This window comes from Bombina bombina, chromosome 2, assembly GCF_027579735.1.
Source record: "Bombina bombina isolate aBomBom1 chromosome 2, aBomBom1.pri, whole genome shotgun sequence".
In the NCBI taxonomy this organism is placed as follows: Eukaryota; Metazoa; Chordata; class Amphibia; order Anura; family Bombinatoridae; genus Bombina; species Bombina bombina.
In genome coordinates, this window is record NC_069500.1 from 1,209,400,375 (window position 1) to 1,209,423,791 (window position 23,417).

At 36.6% G+C, this 23,417-nt stretch overlaps 1 protein-coding gene across 2 annotated transcripts in view; it reads left to right on the forward strand.

Moving 5' to 3' along the window:
• Positions 1-23,417, forward strand: part of SGCZ (sarcoglycan zeta) — a 995,626-nt gene that overhangs the window by 439,620 nt on the left and 532,589 nt on the right. For both annotated transcript variants that reach the window (XM_053703932.1, XM_053703933.1), the window contains exon 2: positions 10,976-11,077. In XM_053703932.1, the coding sequence (XP_053559907.1) occupies positions 10,976-11,077 (102 nt within the window). The remainder of the gene's footprint in view (positions 1-10,975; positions 11,078-23,417) is intronic.

Below are 23,417 nucleotides of genomic sequence, written 5' to 3' on the forward strand. Positions count from 1 at the left end.
AAAATGATCTAAAGTACAAAAAACAAACAAACACTAAATTACAGAAAATAATAAAATAATTACAAGATTTTTAAACTAATTACACCTACTCTGATCCTCCTAACAAAATAAAAAAAAAACCAAAATAAAAAAGCCCTACCCTACACTAAATTACAAATAGCCCTTAAAAGGGCCTTTTGCGGGGCATTGCCCAAAAGTAATCAGCTCTTTTACCTGTAAAAAAAAATTACAACCCCCCAACATTAAAACCCAACACCCACCCAACCAACCCTACTCTAAAACCCACCCAATCCCCCCTTAAAAAAACCTAACACTAACCCCTTGAAGATCACCCTACCTTGAGACGTCTTCATCCAACCGGGCCAAAGTCCTCAACGAAGCCGGGCGAAGTGGTCCTCCAGACAGGCAGAAGAGGTCCTCCAGACAGGCAGAAGTCTTCATCCATCTGGCGTGGAGCGGGTCCATCTTCAAGACATCTGACACGGAGCATCCTCTTCATCTGGAGTCTTCTTCAACAATGATGGGTCCTTTAAGTGACGTCATCCAAGATGGCGTCCCTTCAATTCCGAATGGCTGATAGAATTCTATCAGCCAATCGGAATTAAGGTAGGAAAAATCCTATTGGTGATGCAATCAGCCAATAGGATTGAACTTCAATCCTATTGGCTGATCCAATCAGCCAATAGTATTGAGCTCACATTCTATTGGCTGATTGGATCAGCCAATAGGATTGAAGTTCAATCCTATTGGCTGATTGCATCAACCGATAGGATTTTTCCTACCTTAATTCCGATCGGCTGATAGAATTCTATCAGCCAATTGGAATTGAAGGGACGCCATCTTGGATGATGTCACTTCAAGGACCCATCAATGTTGATGAAAACTCCAAATGAAGAGGATGCTCTGCGTTGTATGTCTTGAAGATTGACCCGCTCCGCGCCGGATGGATGAAGATAGAAGATGCCGTCTGGATGAAGACTTCTGCCCGTCTGGAGGACCTCTTTTGCCCGGCTTGGATGAAGACTTTTGCCCGTCTGGAGGACCACTTCGACCGGCTTCGTTGAGGACTTCGGCCCGGTTGGGTGAAGATGTCTGAAGGTAGGGTGATCTTAGTGTTCGGTTTTTTTAAGGGGGGATTGGGTGGGTTTTAGAGTAGGGTTGGTTGGGTGGGTGGTGGGTTTAAATGTTGGGGGGGTTGTAATTTGTTTTACAGGTAAAAGAGCTGATTACTTTGGGGCAATGACCCGCAAAAGGCCCTTTTAAGGGCTATTTGTAATTTAGTGTAGGGTAGGGCTTTTTTTATTTTGGGGGGCTTTTTTATTTTGTTAGGGGGATTAGAGTAGGTGTAATTAGTTTAAAAATCATGTAATTATTTTATTATTTTCTGTAATTTAGTGGGGTTTTTTGTACTTTAGATAATTTTATTTAATTGTAGTTAATTAAGGGAATTAATTTAATTATAGTGTAGTGTTAGGTGTAATTGTAACTTAGGCTAGGTTTTATTTTACAGGTAAATTTGTATTTATTTTAGCTAGGTAGTTATTAAATAGTTAATAACTATTTAATAACTATTGTACCTTGTTAAAATAAATGCATAGTTACCTGTAAAATAAAAATAAACCCTAAGATAGCTACAATGTAACTATTAGTTATATTGTAGCTATCTTAGGGTTTATTTTATAGGTAAGTATTTAGTTTTAAATAGGAATAATTTATTTAATGCTAGGAATATTTATTTAGATTTATTTAAATTATATTTAAGTTAGAGGGGGTTAGGGTTAGACTTAGGTTTAGGGGTTAATAAATTTAATATAGTGGTGGCGGTGTAGGGGGGGCACATTAGGGGTTAATAAGTATAATGTAGGTGGCAGCGGTGTAGGGGGCAGCAGATTAGGGGTTAATAAGTATAATGTAGGTGGCGGCAGAGTAGGGGGTGGCAGATTAGGGTTTAATAAGTATAATGTAGGTTGCGGTGGGCTGCGGGAGCGGCGGTTTAGGAGTGAAACACTTTATTTAGTTGCGGCGGGGTCCGTAAGCGTCAGTTTAGGGGTCAATACATTTATTAGAGTTGCGGTGGGCTCCGGGAGCGGTGGTATAGGGGGTAAAACAGTTAGTATAGTGTGGGTGTTTAGTGAAAGGGTACCAAGAAAGCTGTAAAAAAGCCGAAGAGCCGCGAGATCGATGACTGTTAGTTAACCACAGTCCACTGCTCATCGCACCTTACTTGGTGCGCAGCTTTTTGACATCTTTTTTGATAATTTTGGAGAAAGTATTAAGGTCAGCAGCAGCGATGTTAGGCGATCTTAGGCGAGCGTATTGGTGCCGTCGAATGCAGGTAAGTTGATAGCTTGATAATTAGATGCCAATGTATCTTCTTGCCTTCTTTTCTTCTGATCTTACGTCCACGATGTCCTCTTCATGCAGTCACCTGCCACACGTTGAATTTTGAATGTGATGTACCCCTTATATAGGGGTACCCTTAAATTGCTATTGGCTGATTTGATTTTCTAAGACAAATTCAAATCAGCCAATAGAAAAAGCTTTCTAAGGGGTACATTTTATTTAATATTCCATGTGTGGCGGGTGACATATCGGGTGGAAGATGAATGAAGACTTCCCCAGCGGAGTGGAGGATAAAGATGAACCACCACTGCTGGGTCAAAAAAGGATATGGACCACCGCTGGCGGGACAGAAGAGGAGCATTGCATTTGGCAAGCATGTAGGAGCCGGATTCAAGTTTGGTGATTACCTTCTTTGGTAATTAGTGTTAGGCTTTTTTTGGGTGGTTTTTTTATTTTTAAGAATAGGATTTCTTTTATTTTTTTCCTTGGGCAGCAATTGAGCAAATGCCCTTCTAAGGGAAATGCCAAACCAAATGCCCCTTTCAGGGCAATCTTTAGATTAGGTTTTGCTAGATAGACTTTTTTTTGGGGAGGTTGGGGGGTAACTTGTATTGTAGGTTGTTTTGTGTTTTTTCCCCATGTTTTTGGGCAGTGCCTTACAAAAAGCCCTTCTAAAGGGCTATTGTTTAGTTTAGTGTTAGTTTAGGTTTTTTATTTTTGGATGTTTTTTAAAGGAGAGCTTTAAATTTAGAATAGGCATAACTGTGTGTGTGTGTGGGGGGGGGTTATTTTAGAATAGGCATAACTGTGGGGGGGTATGGTAATGCTGTTTTTTATTTTCTGTACATTTTGTGTTTATTATTTTTGGTAACTTAGGGGGGGTTTTAGATTAGAGGTGGGGGAGTTAGGAGTTAGGTAGTTAAAGGGACATGAAACCCAATTTTTGTCTTTCATGATATAGAAAGAGCATGCAATTTTAAACAACTTTCTAATTTACTTCTATTATATAATTTGTTTTATTCTCTTGATATTCTTTGCTGAAAAGCATATCTAGATAGGCTCAGTAGCTGCTGATTGGTTGCTGCACTTAGAAGCCTTATGTGATTGGCTCACCCATGTGCATTGCTTTTTCTTCAACTAAGGATATCTAAAAAATGAAGCAAAATAAATAATAGAAGTAAATTGGAATGTTGTTTAAATTTGTATTCTCTTTCTGAATCCTGAAAGAAAAAAATTGGGTTTAGTGTCCCTTTAAGTAGTGTAGGGGTAGTTTGCTGTGGGCTATTGGTGGTATAGGGGTTAATATGTTAGGAAATTTATTGTGGTGGGCTATTGACGGTATAGGGGTCAATAGTTTAGGAAGTTTATTGGGATGGGCTATTGGCGGCATAGAGGTTAATATGTTAGAACGTTTATTGCTGTGGGCTATTGACAGTATAGGGGTTAATAGGTTAGGAATATAATTGCAGTGTGCTATTGGCAGTTTAGTGGTTAGTTAGTGCAGGGTTAGTTTGCGGTGGTGGGTTATGTCAGTTTAGGGGTACATAGGTATACTTATTAGGTTGTGTGCAAGACTTTTCAAATGGATCCTTTACTTTACATTGCCAATGATAGTGTTGATTCTGCTTGGAATATTTTGCCAGCATCAGCACTCATTGCATTCTCGACATCGCATTGGATCCCTTTTGAATATATCGCCGCCTCACAGCACTTTCGATCATCGGGGCCTAAGCATTGGTTTTTGAGCAAACAGTGAAAAATAAGATATGGAGGACCTTGTGTAAATAAACAGATAAGATATGGAGGTTTTCTCTCAGTACAACCTCAGCCCATTTCATAGTAAATCAATTAGCATAAACAACTATTTCTTAGACAAAAATAAAACAAAAGAAGTTATTCTATATTTTAAACTCTGCAGCTGGTATAACTAGTCATTGTAAACACGTTTAGGGAAAAACAGTTTTACAGTACTCTGTTACTTTAAAAACTGAGTAGTTGTCACTATAGCTATTGGTATAAATACTTACATTTTGCTGTCAGCTTTGAAATAATTTAAATAACTGTAAGTTATTTTTAGCATTTTGTTTCAATTTTAATTCAAAGAAAATCCCCTTTAAAAGCCAACATAACAGTGCATTATTATTTTGTCTTTCACATTTTAAGCTACTTAAACCTCAATTAAAAAAGTATAAAAATTGTATTTTGTTTTTAACACTGGAAACTAGCAAATAATATAACTGAAGTGTTTTTTCTTCCTCTCCCCTCTCTCTTCCCTCTCCTCATGTTCTCTCTTCTCACTCTCCTCATGCATCTCTTTATTGTCCTCTACTCCCTCTCTCCTTCTGTGTTTTTTTGTCTCTCTTTTATTTGTCATCTATCACTCCTCCTCCTCTTTTTTTCTCTTACTCTGTTTTCCTACTTAAAGGGATACTAAACCCATTTTTTTATCTTTAATGAATCAGAGCATGCAATTTTAAGCAACTTTCTAATTTTATTATCATTTTTTTTCGTTCTCTTTCTAATTTTATTTGAAAAAAGCAGAAATATAAGATGAATAGCCGGCCCATTTTTGGTTCAGCACCTAGGTAGCGCTTTCTAAAATGGGCCGGCTCCCAATCTTACATTTCTTCTTTTTCAAATAAAGAAAATATTTGGATTTAGTATCCCTTTAATTTTCTCTTCTTTCAATCTCTTCATTTTCTCTCTGACTATCACTCTTTTCACCTGAATTATGTCTTCCCCGTGTTCTCAGATCTCTCCTCTCTTCCTTATGCTGTAACTTTTCTCTGATCTCACTCTGTCTTTACCGTCTGTTCCAGCTCTCCTTTCTTCATTTTCCCTCCTCTGTTCATTCTCTGTCAACTTCTCTTCCTCTCCCCTTTCTCTGTTTCCTTCTCTTTTGTCACTATCTCTCTCCTCCCGTTTTCTTCTCTCCTTCTCTTCCTCTCTCTCAGCCCATTCTTCTTTGTCCACTACTTCCTCTCTCTCCTTGTTTGTTTTGTCTTTTCTTTCTCTTCTATATCTCTCTCTCTCTTTCAGTTGTTCTCTCTCTGCCATTCCTTCTTCATCCTCTCTTCCTCTGTGTCTTCTTTCTTGCTTTTCTCTTCTTCCTCTATCTTCTGTTTTTCTCTCTATCTCTATATATCTACCTCTCTCTTTACATCTCAGTCCTCTCTCTTTCTCTGCTTTCTCTTTCATCCCCTTTTCCTCTACCCTTCTCTCTTCTCTCCATCTCTTCTTCTCCTCTGTCATCTGTATATCTGCTGTGGCTTCTATCCTCTCTCTCTCTGTATTTTTCTCATTTCTCTTTCTTCTGTTTTTCACCACCTCCTCTGTTCTCTCTCTACCATCTTTTCTCTGTCCTCTCTCCTGCCTCTGTCTTTTTTCTATTCCTTCTCTCTCCCAATTATCTCTCCTCTCCCATCCTCTTCGGTGTCTCTCTCTTTTTTATCTCTTCCTTCTCTGTTCATTTTCTTTCTTCTGGTGTTTTGCCTTAATGTATCATAAAGTATAAAGAAATAAAACTCCTAGATTTTAATATTTAAATATAGAACAATATAGTAAACTATCTACCCCCGCTCAACATGTCTATTTCTGAGTTGTTTACTACCTTAACAATATTTCTAGTCTTGACAACAATTATGGTTAAAGTGCACAAACATTTTAGTCACTCAGACAAAAATTGCATATCGCACACACTGCTCAAAAATTAACACTGAAATTGGAGGTCAACTCATGTTCTGTTGCATAAAACATTTCAAATCTATCAAATGCATTATAATTATATGAATAAATGTAAAGACACAATTCCCTTTACATAAACAGATATACACAAATACCACATGGAGACACTGCATGTCATTTTTGTGTCAGCTATAGGCTCTAACCAGGTCCATGCCCCCCTATTTTAACCTATGTCAGACCCATGACCTTATTATATCTATATATTTTTTTACATTTACAGATACACAAAAGACTCAACTCCAGGCTTGTGCCCCCTCTCCCCAATATATTTCTATTTATTTCAATTATATTATTATTATTATTATTATAATTATTATTATTATTATGCTTTCCCTGTGTTTTTATTAGAAACACACACACACACACACATATATATATATATATCAATATATATATATCAATATATATATATCAATATATATATATATATATATATATATATATATATATATATATATATATATTATATAAATAAATACACATTTTCCTTCTTTTTAACATATTTCCCCACAGGGTGGTTTCCATGTTCATGAAAGGTTGCTGGTAGGTATCCCACAGAAGAGCTTTCTGATCTCCCTTCCTTTTCAGAATCAGGGTGCAGAGATAGCTATGAAACTCCCAGAACTGGAAGAAAGAAAGACTGGGCTAATGCCTCTAGCAAATGCATATATTCTGGTGTGTCCTCCACCGACTATCTCACAATAAATGATTTGCAAAGGCAGAATACAATTAAAATCTCTTCCTACACAATAGAATAGAATATTTCAAGAGGTACACTAAAAAAAAAAAAAAAATCACTTATTGGGGTCTACTTATTTCATATCCTATGGTATGTTTATTAATGGTCAGAAAATAGTAGTTAATAATTATTTTACACAAAACCAATTACTTGACACAAATCAACATTTCAAAGGCTGTAGAAAAATAAATTTAATTTGACTAATTCATTATTCTGTACTGTTTTGCCCAATGTGCCAATAAAGCCCAAATAACAAAGTATTAAAATTTGTTAAAATAGTTCTTTAAAAGGGTTTACACAGTTTGATAAGCCAATTTCAAATTCAAGTCTGCTCTAACCCAAGAGAAAACCCTGTCTACTAATGGTTTCCATATGAATTCTATAAAGCATTTAGATCTCTCACTCACAGTATTCACAGTAAACACTTCTACAAATAACATTTAATACCATAAATTAAAATGACTATAGAGCTGATATGTAATATATTTTGTCTTTATTGTTAGTGCAACAATGCATATGCTTTTCACTATGTCACCAATTCAATTTAAATGGTTGAGTTCTCATCCACTGGACTAGAATTCTTTGTATTATTATTCTTTGCTTGTACATATAAATTAAACCAATTCCAATGTATTACAGTTAATTACATCTGGTTGCACTTTGGCATGGTTGGCAGAATTATTGAATCACTTTTGATCTTCTGCATTTACATTGCATTTTGCTGATTAAATCTACTCTGATGATTAGCAATGGCTCATTTAATTAAAAACAGGAAAGATAAAAGGAGTGAGAAGATAAGTAGAAGGAAGTGGTATAAATGAAAGATAGTAAATTGAAGAATATGTGCTAAAGGAAAAGGCAGAGCAAAACATATAGATTAATTAAATTGTGTGAGAATAAGGTTGTCTAGAAAAACTAGTGCATTTATTATTGTTATGTCCAATCGCATAATAAATATATACATAGCACTACAATAATTTAGCATCATTGTAATACAATACAATATTTGGTTTCTAAGGTAACAGCCAATACAACGATTGCTAAATCTAATCAACATTCCATAAAACACAATACAGCACCCTTTGAATATTTCTTTATCATTACTCTTTTATAAAATGTTTAGCAAATTAAATAAATTAGTGTGTAGTAGTGAGAACTTGAAATATATATTCAGTAGCTGCACCAATATTAAAGCGTTTAGAAACTGAAAGTGATGCTATAATCAGAGAATAATTATACATACAATTGACTACTTCAATGTATTTGAATTTACATGAGGTGTTAACTACATGTTAACTACTTATCCGGAATCTATTCTTGATTTCTAACCTAAAAACTGTAATTTTAGTTCCTAAATCATTTCCCAAATGCCAAAACCTTAACCCCTGCCTTACTGTATCCCTTAAACATAATTCCTAAGCCTATCCCTAACAAACCCCTAACCATAAACATTTCTTCAGTGTAAATTCTACTCACTTTTGATGTTAATGTAACTATGATACCGGCTACAGAGTGATTATGCACTAATGAAAGAGGATAGGGGATAAAAATATTACAATGATGGTCTTGGACTATTTTAACATATCTCTGTTCCAAAAAGGTGTCATTCACATATTTGTTAATTTATGTTGAGACCACCAGCCTAATCAGAACCAAAAGTAGTGTTTCACTAACTTATACTGATGTTAGATTTGCTATAATGTGTAAGATATTTAAACTTGAGGAGTATAAACTGAATTTGAGAAGGTGTAAAATGTTCTCTGTGTATTGGGTTAATCACAATCCTTAGAAAAGTTGCTCTAATGATTTATCTAAAAAATTTCCCATAGACTCTAATTATGTTTTCTGTTGAAAATCATTAGATATGTTTTTCTACATTATTGTGATTGCTCCCTATATTTCCTATGAGCCACATCATAACAAGGTGAACTAGTAATCTGAGATTTATTCATATGGTTCATGAGAAGACTCCTTGACACATAACTACATGACCTGTCTGTACTCTTATGAAGTATGTTACTGCAGTATTTTCTGCAAGTTTGATACTTGAAAATGTGTGATTTTCCTTTGTAGAATTCTCTAAAGAAACCTGAGACCCCTCTATGGTAACTGGACCTCCCCACAACACAAGTCTAGACATCAAATACATGATATAGGGGCTATGTTAAGCACAGCATATATGTACTAAGTTAGTTTTACAGACTGCATTACATCTCTCACTTTAGTAAAATGCTATTTAGAGCTCTATTTTTTTAAGCTGAGGGTGCGGTTGGAGACCTTCTAGGTCAGGTTCAATCTTTAGACTGTTTCCTGTTCACTACTTTAGAGGGGACAGACATTAAACACCATTGGCTGATAGTAGTCAAACCCTACTGTTGCTCCCTCAGGATAAGGGCCTTGATCTTAATAGCATCTAAAGGGTTATAAGGCATAGCAGAGCCCTCTTCCTCATAAAATAAATACTTGGGCAGAAACAAACCTCCTTACAAAAAGGTAACGTGATGTGTACCTAACTGTAACAGGGGCAGGGCACACAGCAGGCTGAACAGATAAATATTACTTTGTTGCACTTATCTGCTAACCAAAAAAAGACATTTGTTGATAATATCACAGTATCCTACCCCCAAATTCTTACATACATGTCTTGTAAGCCATGATATAAGCAATAGCATGTTTAAATTAAAGAGATGTTGTTAAAAAAAAAAAATACCCCTGGTTGTGTACAAACAGTTTAAGGTTGCATCAAAATTATATAAACAAAACATTTAAAGGTCACTCAACATAAATGTGAAGAAGCAGCTAGCCAAAGGCTAGAGTAGAGTCTGATGGGACACATACATACATATTGACCCATTATCCCCAACAAATATTAGCAAATAAAGGAACATACAAATGTTTTTCCAACATGTATTCCAGAGCCGGACACAGCACATAAAACCAGCATGCTAGAAATGTACCCAACACTTTCCTGTCTGATTTTGCAGAATCACTCACTATAAGAGAGGAAAACTTGCAAGAAATAACTTCTGACTGAAAGCCATAGTCCATAAATCCTTAGAAGAATCGCTAGCGTAAATTATCTCAAGTGTAAACGGATGTCTGAATGTTTGAACCACTTACTAGGTCAAGGCAGGGAGTGGCTGGATTCTTGTAGAGAACTTGTAAAAGAGTCAAACCTTCTTTCTTTTGTTGTGTAAGATAACACATATTTCTGCTGGAGTAAAGCTCCTGCCAGACCTACTTTACTCAAAATAGTTAGAAACTAAACTGATTCAAGCAGCAAGGGGTTGTTCAAAATAGCACTGGAAGTCTACTCAAGTTTCATCTACTCAAGTTGTCAGAATATACATATAAGAGCTATAAGATCTACATCTTTCTTTAAATTGTATTGAATTTATGTTACTGAAATAATCAATGAAACAGAAAACAATACTATGTTAATTCTATGGCACCTTCATGCAAATGACCTTTACATAAGCGTTATTTTTAAATATAAACACATGTATAATGGTAAAAGGGAAACAAATAGTTAATATAAAATCAGTAATGCCTGAAATACAGGTGACTTATTCCTTCTATGAGGCCCATTTATCAAGCTCCGTATGGAGCTTGAGGGCCTGTGTTTCTGGCGAGTCTTCAGACCCGCCAGAAACACAAGTTATGGAGCAGACCGCTGCTCCATAACCCTGTCCGCCTGCTCTGATGAGGCAGACAGGAATCGCCACAATACAACCCGATCGAGTGCAATCGGGTTGATTGACACCTCCCTGCTGGCGGACCATTGGCCATGAATCTGCAGGGGGCGGCGTTGCACCAGCAGATCTTGTGAGCTGCTGGTGCAATGCTGAATACGGAGAGCGTATAGGTCTCCGAATTCAGCGATGTCTGTCGGACCTGATTCACACTGTCGGATCAGATCCGACAGACATATGATAATTCGGCCTCCATGTGTTAACTTCAATCTATTCCATTTTATATGTTTTAATTTATGTTCTATTATGTAGAGGATTTATTTTGCATTTTATTGCAGCACAAAGTTGTTTAATTACAATAAACAAATTGTTTAATAGGAATATTAGCTAATCTAACTAATAAATATATTTGTTATGAAATTAAAGGCTAAGACAAGAAATGTTTTAATTCTCACAGGACGGTATGGGAAATTTGAGAATTACTAAGAAAGGAGTACGACTAGAAGGTGTGTCAGAATTTCTTCTTCCATTGTATGTGAAAGAAATACATTCTAGAAAGGTAAGTGAAATCAATAATTACTATATATAAAAAACATTGGGTAGTATCAACAACTGTGAAAACAGCTGTATGGTGTGTTTAAACAAAGAACAAAGTTTCCTGCAAAGCTTCTTAAACATTTCTCAGTGGCAGGATCTTACCCTATGTAAACTTCTAAGAAAATAAAGGAAGTATCAAGTTAATGTCTCAGATTATATGGCATTATTTCTTTATATGAAAAGGGAAAAAAATAATATATATATATATATATATATATATATATATATACATATATATATACACACACACAGTATATAGGTACACATAGATAGAAAACGTAATCTACAGGTAGTTTTATATAATTTTTATTACTTTTGTATACATATAGTACCATCAGACAGATGTACAGTACTGTAATTATAAAGGCAATATTTGTTGTTTTAATTAAATAAAAACAAACCAAAGACACAGGCAGAGAAGATTATGACTTACAGGCGTGGAAAAATAGTAATTTTTTATCTTTTTTTAAATTAAAAAGTTTGGATTTTAGAATAAGTTTGAAGGCTGTAAATTGCATGAATATTGGAGCAGTGGATAGTTTTACAAGTAGGTTATTTAGACAAAAGTTGAGTGTTATTAAAAATTGAGTTAGAGAGGTTTTGTTTTTAAAGTAGGTGGTTGCCAAAAGTGGTGTGTATGGTAAAGTCTGGTGTATCTTACTGCAGGATGTCTCACATTAGGCTTCACCTCATCTCTTTCCTTAACACTTTTTAGACATCTTTTTGTCAGATGGTTTACTTATATATAGCTCATATTGTTTATATATTTTTTGTTTATATATTTTGCAGCACACCTAATTAGTAATCACAGCACACCAGACAGGGAATGCTACTGGCTATACTTTTCCTTAATTTACCTCAGTTTTTTTTTCAGCTCAAAAGTTATCTTTCGGCTACTCTATTTACTGCTTTCTGTAAAGTGAGGGAAAAAACAGCCAATCAACATCATCTGTGCTAAGTTTACGATATGTTTTACAGTGATCTTGTGGGATATCACCATAATCTCACAATATTTTATAATAAACTTCCTTAAACTGAGAAGGGAAATAAAGTGACTCTGCTTACACTAGTCAGGTGCATGTTCCCTTGCAATCCCCAAGACTAACATCCTGATTATAAAATCATTTAACAACAGGATGTAACTAAGGAGGACATTTTGAGTTTTTGTGTTATTTTCTAGCCAACTTTTTACCAATATGCTGTATTATTTTGCAGTGATTCAACTTTTTTTTTTCAATAACCAGTTTCTTTAACTATAATTCTCTGTAAACTCAGTTGATTATTAATTTATGCAATACAATTATAGCTAAAAGTGTAGGCTCAATCTAGCCATATGCTGGGCTGGAATTAGCACTTCTGCTGATAGCCCAGTTTTGATATGTAAATAAAACTAGAATAAAGCAGAAGCGTTTACAGTTTTTTTTCTGATCTATGTCAGCATATTAGTCACAAATATAAATGCACCTTTCAATTGTTAAGAGATATTTCCCTTAAACAATGAGGCATTACTTCTGCAGTGTCATTTGCAATAGTATATTCCACTATAGTTCCTGCATTATTCATTTTGTTAGTCTATTTTAAAATAAAATAAGGGTTTTTATTCCCATCGGATTATTATTATTGATTAAATAATTCATTTCCTAACATTTTTACCAATATATATTATTCAAAATAGAAATGTTGGAAATACTTTTTCTAAATAACTTTTTGAGGATGACACATAGGAATTCCAAGCACTGTGGGTGAATTATGACTTAAAGGGCCATAATACCCAAATGTTTAAACACTTGAAAGTGATGCAGCATAGCTGTAAAAGGCTGACTAGAAAATATCTCCTGAACATCTCTATGTAAAAAAGAAAGATATTTTACCTCAAAAGTTCCTCAGTAGCCACCTCCCATTGTAAAGGATTTCTAAGCAGCATTTCAGTGTGTCTGTCCTGGGACATCTGAAGGGATGAGCATCGTGAACTCTCATATTATTTCACCAATCAGGTAAAGGAAGTTTACAATGAAATCTCATGAGAGTCAAGTCAAATCTCATGAGTCACAGTAAAAGTTTATGACCTCAGCACTGCTGATGCTGATTGGCTGCTGTTCATTTCTTCATTTTTTTTAAAAATTTTTACCTGCAGCTGGGAGCAGCTGAGTATAACTTTTTACACAGAACTTACTCTGCTGAGCTGAGGAAATTGTGAGGTAAAATATCTTCCTTTTTTACATAGAGATGCTCAGGTGATATTTTCCTGTCAGCTTTTTACAGTTATACTGCATTAGTTTCAAGTGATTTAGCATATGAGTATTATGTCCCTTTAAGGATTGGCCTGAGGAGAACATTAAATAGACCTTAAATTTAGTTTTTTCCCACCAGAATTTAATGTTTAGTGTACAATACATGCTATCTAGACAACATAAACATTCAATTAAATGTATTTTTTTCCTTCACTGAGATAACTTCCAACTGCATTTTAATACATTCTTTAATCATCATGTTTTGCTGCTGTTCATGTTGCTTGCTTTAATAAAAGACCTTTCATGACCACAGCTTTCCATGTTATTATGTTACTAAATTTAGTAAATAATAATAGGACCTCTCATACACCACCTCTCCTGCATTTGCATATTTGTTGGGTGGAAGCAATAGCATTTTTCAAGCTAAATCAGTTATTTATGACATGTCAAAAGAAAAATGTCCTCAAATCTCCATCAGAACATTTTACTGAAGCTCTACTGTGTACACTAATTCCTTGCCTGATACAAAATTATTCAGTTTGCCACAGATAATGTTCTAATCAAAAGCAAGTCTATAACAAATAAGAATATATGCACATCCATCACTATCTCCATTTCTGCATGTCAACTTATGCAGTGAAAGAGATTACAGAATGATGCAAGTAGCGTAAAACATTGGATGTACGAAGAGCAGAACTAATGCAATGTAGATAAAGAAATGCCTGAAGCACTTTCTAGCACAGAGTTGGGGAAACAGATAAATTCTTAATCATTTCCACAGGTATGATATATATTTTTTATATATATATATATATATATATATATATATATATATATATATATATATATATATATATATATATATATATTGCAAGATATTAGGAACTATTGAAATTATTATTTATTCTTCATTTGTTTAAAGGAACAGTCAACTCCAAAATTGTTATTGTTTAAAAAGATAGAAAGTCCTTTTGTTACCCATTCCTGAGTTTTGCACAGCCACAATGGTTATATTATTATTTATAACCTCTGTGATTACCTTGTATCTAAGCCTCTTTTGTCAGCCCCCTGATCGTATGGAGTGTGAGCAAGAACTTCTCGGGAGAGTGCACAATGTTATCTATATGGTCCACATGGATTAGCAGTCTCTTGTTGTGAAAAGCAAATAAAAAAGCATGTGATAAGATGCTTTAGTGGCTTAGAAACAGGCAGAGATTTAGAAAAACAATAACAATTTTGGTGTTTAAGCATTTATGCCATAGTGGGCCAGATTACAAGTGGAGCGTAACTTAATGCTCCCGCCCGAGCATTAACTGCACTAGAATTAAGCTTTTTGTGCATGTCGGGTTGTGCTCTTATTATGTGTTGAAAGTAAAATGTTTTCAATTGGGTGCTATTCCAATTTAAAAAGATTGGCTAAAAAAAGCCAAACCATCTGTATGGTATGATTATTTACTTATAAAATTCATGGGGGGCGGAGCCGACTAGCAAACTGAACAGACGCACATCTCTGAAGCTCCTCAAATATAACACTATACAGTCAATTTACATATATACAAGAGATATCTTTTAAGAACCTATGTTGAGCTCTCATTAAGCCTATCTATCTTCCACACTGTGGGAGAACAGAAAGTGAACTTTACAACAGAACAGACCCTAAAAATCTGGTATCAAGTGTATAACTATAAAGGCGCGAATCGCCATCTTAAAATGGAGTTTTTGGATGGATGGGAGAAGAAGGCAGAACTATCCCTTCGGACATACTATAGTGAGTTAAAACGTGACCTGGCCGTTATAGCGGATAAGTGGGCAGCTTTGTTACCCCACCAGCCACAAGACCGGGAGACATTAGAGACCATAGTTTACCCCTGTATGCAGAGCGCCATTGAAGACAAATCAGATCTCACAGAGGTGATCACGCCTGGACCTGTTCCGAAGATCCTACCTAATTGTGCACAGATAGACATGCCTGATCCCAGTATGCAAGGGAAACTTAAAGTGACCTCATTCAGACTGCCCGATACTAACTCGGAGCCCTGTCATGCAGATCAACCCGAGCAACTCAGACGCACTCCAAAGCCCCAGAGCTTTCAGCTATCTATCTGGAATATAACGGAGGGGCGAGTGAACACCACCCCACTGCATCTGCAAGACACCCTACCTATCCTCAGTATAGATCCGGAGTGGGGAGATGCAGCCGGCCCGCCTCTCTGGAGAGGCAAATATACATACTTGCGGAGGCAGTTTCCTGAAGAAGACAGCCGGGGTGTCAGCCCAAGACACGGATGCCAGTCACTCCCTGTGATATCGCAGGCTATCGGGTCCTTCGGTGTGGACATGGGGTTTGCCGCAGCAACTCCTGCAGGTAGCGCTATCTCTTACTCGTACACTCTCCTCACCCAGCTAGAGAGGGGGGTCCAGCCCGACTCTGACTGCTGGGGCCCTGAACTTCTGGAGTATGGGCCTCGATCTCTCCTTGGACAGCGCTATCTCAGTTAGGGTGCCCAAACTCAACGTCATAGTCCCGCAACTGACAATACCTGGGGCTACACAACGCCCTGCTGTGAGTTTCAATTTATCCTACCCAGAAGATTAGGAATTGGTTAGACGGACAAATTACAGCTATCTGAAACTGGACACTATCTTATTTTTGAATCTCCTATTACCTCCCTATGTGTGCCCCTATGTTCATTAGTTTATAGTTCACTTGGTCAATTAAGCTTGTTACATAATAGAGATGCTTTGACTGTTATGTGTGTTAGCTCTAATTTACACGCAGAAATTGCTATCCCTATCTAATGACCTTAGAATGCCTAATCGGTAATCTGCAGCACCCTTAACCCAGCCACCTAGACTTTGAGGTTGATAGTGTTGCATACTTATTCTATATTCAAATATTTTTCAAAAATGTATATGGAGCTCATACTTATAGCTTGTTATGCATATGTTTTATCTCAATGTTTGTTCATGTTTGCCTTTACAAATGGCAGTCCTTAGAGATTCCTGCCTATATACTAATTGGGTATACCTAATATTTTATCACTAGCTCCCTGCCTACAAAGTTACTCATGCACATCTGACTTTTTAATATATCAAATGTTATACATAGGCACTCTCAATTAGAACTATCTAGTACTGTCAATCCTACTGTTGATACTGCATATTTCATCCTGGTGACCTGTTTCAAAGTGTTAATCTTGTAGGAGGCATCATATTCATATATTGGTCAGACACTATTAGCTATGCCCCCTGATTTAGCTATTAAGAACGACATTATGCTTATTATTGCTGTTAATGTATTACACAGGCTTTACTCAACATTATTCCATAGCCCTAGGGACCCGAAAGTGGCCCTTTATGCTTAATATTTATCAAATATTCTTTACCTTGCTCTTTTATTAGCTGTTAACCAATTTATAACCCTCTTATGTTAAATAGATACGCGGTGATTGCGATATTTATGGAAGTATAAGCTATATTTACCCCACAGCTATTCCTTTTTATGATTGTTTCTTAAGTGTTGGGATTATTTTCCTTCCATATTGTATCTACTATCATTATTGGCGACTGTGAGACTGTCATCCCTAGTTTCCCTATAATTTGGTCCACATCATCAGTATATATTACTTGCCCCAGTTAAGCCCCTCTCCCTCCTTTCCCGCCGGCGCTTTGGGCCTGCGGGTCATATCCCTACTCCTTTTTCCCACATCGCCTACAGGTGGCACTCCCCCAGGAGAGGGGCTCATCCAGAAACCCAGATATTCCCTATGCTCCAAACATACTAATGTTCCCTTTTCCACATAATACTACAGACAAACTGCTGAGACCCATTACTCCCCATATTCTTAGATCCCGCTTAGTTGCTTATTTTATACATCCACATCTTATGACCTATTTGTGGGCGCATAAATATGTTCACCCATATTCTAGGTATCCCTAATGGGTTAACAAATCTGTACCTACAGGACCCTTATATATGACTTTTATTGAGCCTATGAGATGTATAGCTACACAATATAATAATCTCCTAACATGCGCATCGCACTACAGTATATACTTTTACTCTACATAGGCAGAGAGAAGTTCAGCTGAATTATTCGAAACAGGAACCTAATAATCCTAATATTATTTTCAGTATCTATTTGACAGGTGAAGAAACCAATCCACACTTAATTGCATTATAAGCTCCACCGCATTGTTTGGAAGGCTCCGCCCCTCCATCTCCCCCCCCTTATATTCAAGCGTCTCTCGCCCGCTGATAATCCCTCCCCCCCTATATAATTCGGCCCAAGAGTGGCCGACTCATATGCTAACCCTCCACAGGCAGATACCTGGATTCAGATATGTCAAGAAGTGTTTCCTACTAGGTTGTGGAGATCATTCGCTAGTAATATAATATAAAACGAAGTTCTAATTCAGTTCACCTTAACTTTTGCCTAGCCCCATATTAACTTCTGATATGTATTTCTCTTATTACATGCGCATTTAAAAAATATTACAACAATTTTAAGCTGCTTACACCTAATCTAAGCCCCCTAATAAAATAACAACCCCCCCCCAAAAAAAATGCCCTAGCCTATTCTAAATTAAATAAGTTCAAAGCTCTTTTACCTTACCAGCCCTTAAAAGGGCCATTTGTGGGGCATGCCCCAAAGAATTCAGCTCTTTTGCCTGTAAAAGAAAAATACAACCCCCCCCAACATTAAAACCCACCACCCACATACCCCCTAATCTAACCCAAACCCCCCTTAAAATAACCTAACACTAATCCCCTGAAGATCATCCTACCTTGAGTTGTCTTCACTCAGCCGAGCAGCGATGGAACCAAAGAGGAGACCCGGAGTGGCAGAAGTTATCCTCCAAGCGGCACTGAAGAAATCTTCCATCCGATGAAGTGATCCTCCAAGCGGCGCTGAAGAAGTCTTCCATCCGGGCGATGTCATCTTCCAAGAGGCGCTGAAGAAGTCTTCTATCCGGGCGATGTCATCTTCCAAGCGGGGTCTTCAATCTTCATCCCGCCGACGCGGAACATCCTTCTTTCCCGACGGACTACAGATGAATGAAGGCTCCTTTAAGGGACGTCATCCAAGATGGCGTCCCTTCAATTCCGATTGGCTGATAGGATTCTATCAGCCAATCGGAATTAAGGTAGGAAAAATCTGATTGGCTGATTGAATCAGCCAATCAGATTCAAGTTCAATCCGATTGGCTGATCCAATCAGCCAATCAGATTGAGCTCGCATTCTATTGACTGATCGGAACAGATCAGAATCAGATTTTTCCTACCTTAATTCCAATTGGCTGATAGAATCCTATCAGCCAATCGGAATTGAAGGGACGCCATCTTGGATGACGTCCCTTAAAAGGAGCCTTCATTCATCTGTAGTCCGTCGGGAAAGAAGGATATTCCGCGTCGGCGGGATGAAGATTGAAGACCCCGCTTGGAAGATGACATCGCCCGGATGGAAGACTTCTTCAGCGCTGCTTGGAGGATCACTTCATCGGATGGAAGATTTCTTCAGCGCCGCTTGGAGGATAACTTCTGCCGCTCCGGGTCTCCTCTTCGGTTACATCGCTGCTCGGCTGAGTGAAGACGACTCAAGGTAGGATGATCTTCAGGGGATTAGTGTTAGGTTATTTTAAGGGGGGTTTGGGTTAGATTAGGGGTATGCGGGTGGTGGGTTTTAATGTTGGGGGGGGTTGTATTTTTCTTTTACAGGCAAAAGAGTTGAATTCTTTGGGGCATGCCCCACAAATGGCCCTTTTAAGGACTGGTAAGGTAAAAGAGCTTTGAACTTTTTTAATTTAGAATAGGGTAGGGCATTTTTTTGGGGGGGAGGGTTGTTATTTTATTAGGGGGCTTAGATTAGGTGTAAGTAGCTTAAAATTGTTGTAATATTTTTAAAATGTTTGTAACTTATTTTTTTATTTTTTGTATCTTAGCTTTTTTTATTTTTTGTACTTTAGTTAGTTTATGTAATTGTATTTAATTGTAGTTATTTGTAGGTAATTTATTTAATTAATTTAATGATAGTGTAGTGTTAGGTTTAATTGTAACTTAGGTTAGGATTTATTTTACAGGTAATTTTGTATTTCTTTTAGCTAGGTAGTTATTAAATAGTTAATAACTATTTAATAGCTATTGTACCTAGTTAAAATAAATTGAAAGATGCCTGTAAAATAAAAATAAATCCTAAGATAACTATTTAATAACTATTCTAACTAGCTAAAATAAATACAAAGTTACCTATAAAATAAATATAAATCCTAAGATAGCTACAATGTAATTATTAATTATATTGTAGCTATCTTAGGGTTTATTTTACAGGTAAGTATTTAGTTTTAAATAGGAATAATTTATTTAAGTATAGTGTAGTGTTAGGTGTAATTGTAACTTAGGTTAGTTTTTATTTTACAGGTTAATTTCTCTTTATTTTAGCTAGGTAGGTATTAAATAGTTAATAACTATTTAATAGCTATTGTACCCTAGTTAAAATAAATTGAAATTTGCCTGTAAATAAAAATAAATCCTAAGATAGCTACAATATAATTATTATTTATATTGTAGCTTTATTAGGGTTTATTTTAAAGGTAAGTATTTAGTTTTAAATAGGATTAATTTAGTTCATAATAGAAATATTATTTAGATTTATTTAATTAATATTTAAGTTAGGGGGTGTTAGGGTTACTGTTAGACTTAGGTTTAGGGGTTAATAATTTTATTACAGTGGCGGCGGGTGTAGTGGGGGCAGGATAGGGGTTAATAAATTTAATATAGGTTGCGGCGGGGTCAGGGAGCGGCGGTTTAGGGGTTAAACTATTTATTTAGTTGTGGCGAGGTGCGGGATCAGCAGGATATGGGTTAATAACTTTATTATAGAGGACGACGGTATAGGGGGGGCAGGATAGGGGTTACTAGGTATAATGTAAGTGGCAGCGGTGTCCGGGAGCGGCAGTTTAGGGGTTAATACATTTATAAGAGTTGCGGCGGGGTCTAGGAGCGGCGTTTTAGGGGTTAGTATCTTTATTTAGTTGCGGGGGGCTCCGGGGGCGCCGGTATAGGGGGTAGAACAGTGTAGTTTAGTGTGGGTGCTTAGTGACAGGCTAGCAAGAAAGCTGAAGAGCAGCGAGATTGGATGAGTGATAACTCTCACAGTCCGCTGCTCATCGCCCCGTACTTGGTGTGCGGCTTTTTGACAGCTTTTTTGATAACTTAGGCGAATTTTTGCAGGTCCGCGGCGGCGATGTGAGGCGAGCTTAGGCGGGCGTATTGGGCCGGCGAAGACAGGTAAAATAGACACGTTGATAACTACCCCCCAGAAAGTGCAGGGAGAGGAAGAGGTGTCATAAAAATCATGAGGGGGGCTTAGGTAACAGGCAGACAGTGTCCAGTGTAGGAGAACAGACAGGGGAAATATATAGCTTTACATAGAGCATATACTGACATAAAGTTATATATCAACATTGAATCAATATCTATAAAGATGTGAAATTGTATATACAGGGGGAATACAAAAAGTAAAAAAAAAAGACAAAAGTGTGGACATAGGCTTACCTGTGTACTGATGTATAAAGAATGTGTAATATACAATGTAATTGACTAATGAAAGTACATGGATGTGTTAAGAATCCACATTTAGTCCAGAATTAAACAAGTTTAAGTGCATTATCATTTTCATTTCAAAGGTTTTTCTTTCCATGTAGTTTTTGAAGTTGCCTCTGAGAATTTTGATTTTGAGGTTCTGGATGGAGTGGTCAGGTTGGGTGAAATGGTGACCAACAGGGGTGCAGTATTTTGTTTCACAGTGGTTTTTGATTGAATGTCTGTGTAAGTTCATCCGAAGGTGCAGTTTTTGGCTTGTTTCTCCAATATAGCATCCCACTTCACATGCAGTGCAATGTATACTGTATACCACATTTGCAGATATACATGAATATGCCCCTTTAATGTTATAGGATTTATTATTGTGATTTGCTGTGCTGCTTTCACAGACGTGTTGACACAGTTTGCAGAGAGCTTTATAGCAGCACTTGGTTCCATTCTGAGTGTTCTTTTTCTCAAGGGATAGCTTCCTATGTACCAGTTTCTGCTTTAGGTTATGTGGTTGTCTGTATGCCAGGATTGGGGGTTTTGGAAAGATTTTTTTGAGTGTGGGATCCTCTAAGAGTAGTGGCTGTAAGTCTTTTATGATTTTTCGTATCCCTTCCACAGCAGGGTTGTATTTGACTACTAGTGGCATACGTGATATGTTTTTCTTCTTCCTGTATTGTAGTAAGTGTTCACATGGAGTATTGAGGGCAGAGTTCATTTTTTTTATTTATAATCCTTGTTTTGTAACCTTTTTCTCTGAATGATTGGGACAGTGTGATGAGGTGTTTGTCAAGGTCCTTGGTATCTGAGCAAATTCAGTGGTATCTTGTAGCCTGACTGTAGATTATGGATTTTTTTAATGTGATTGGGGTGGGAGCTGGAGCTGTGGAGGTAGCTGCATCTATCTGTTGGTTTCCTGTATACAGATGAGTGCAGTTTGCCATTTGTGATGGATATTGTTGTATCCAGGAAGCTGACACAGTCTCTAGAAAAGTTCATTTTAAGCTTGATTGATGCATGAAATAGATTAAATGATTTATAAAAATGTTAAAGGTTTTTTCTCCTTCTGTCCATATGATGAAATATCATCTATGTAGCGAAAGTATTTGAAGGGTTTGTGAGGGTGAGTGGCAAGGAATCTCTGTTCTAAGTCAGTCATGAAGAGGTTTGCGTACTGTAGTGCCATTTTGGTGCCCATGGCTGTTCCCATGGTTTGTAAGTAGAAGTTGTTGAAGATGAAATAATTGTAAGTATAAATTCTGTAAGTTTACTGACTGTAGAAGCACTATATGTCTGGTTAGGGCTGTCGTAGGAAAGAAAGTTTAAGCAGGCATCAATACCATCTTTATGTAGAATATTGCTGTACAGGGATTCCACAACCATTGTCACAAGTATAGTATCCTCTGGCAATTCAGATACACACACACACACATACATGTACAGTATATGTATCTATCTCAATGTTAAATCCCTTTGCTTGCCTTTTTCTCTAACACTTTAGACCTCATATCTTTGAGCCCTTATAACTTTTTTGTGCAATATTTTTAAAAATAATTTTTATTAGATAGTGTTATTATGAGGGAAAGTTTATTTTGTAATGTATTTTTGATGTTTTTTGTGGCAATATTTTGTTACACAAAACAGTTAACCAGAGGTCACACTAACCTGATGCATGTTAACTTCAACTGTGCTTAAGTGATTGCATTTACTTTCAACTTGTAATATGAGCAAATAACCTGACACACACAAACAGCTGGGATAAACCACTTTTCCGCTTGCGCACAAATATTAGTGTGCTCTTTATAATCTAGCCCTTTATTGTTTATTATCATTATCAAGTAGTAATATTGATATTTGTATTATGAATTCTATATACTGTAGACATTAAAACAGGAGCATATTTTGATTAAGATCATCTAGCCCTGTGCCTATTCAGTAAGATTTGGGGGGCAAATAGTTTTGAGTGATAACTCCTATGGCATGATGCCCTTCCACTTTTATTCTCTCTAGATGTTTTGTTTATTAATATTATTTCAAATCTATGATCATGGCTCTTGTATGCGTCTTTGGCCTCCTGTTGTGAGAAATATATAAGAGAAATATAGTTAAGATTGTTGAGGTTGGAGGTTTGCGTAACAACACATTTCCCATTGCCAAGGATAGCACTACATAGAAAAACTAGGCGCACCATTACATAGAGACTTAAGTTATTATGAATGACCATCTGCAAAAATGTTAAAGGGAAATGGAACTCAAATAAACTTTATAATATTTAAATAAAAAAATAAAACAATGTTCTACTTTCTCTTGGTATGCTTGGTTAAATACCTAGCTCCTCTTCATGGGAGCATACTAAGGTAAGGCTAGGGGCATGCACATGTTTTGAGCACTATATGGCAGAACAGTTTGCAACAATGCTCATAACAATGTATATATTGTTACAAACATTGCAGTCCTTAACATATTCTTATATGTCATTG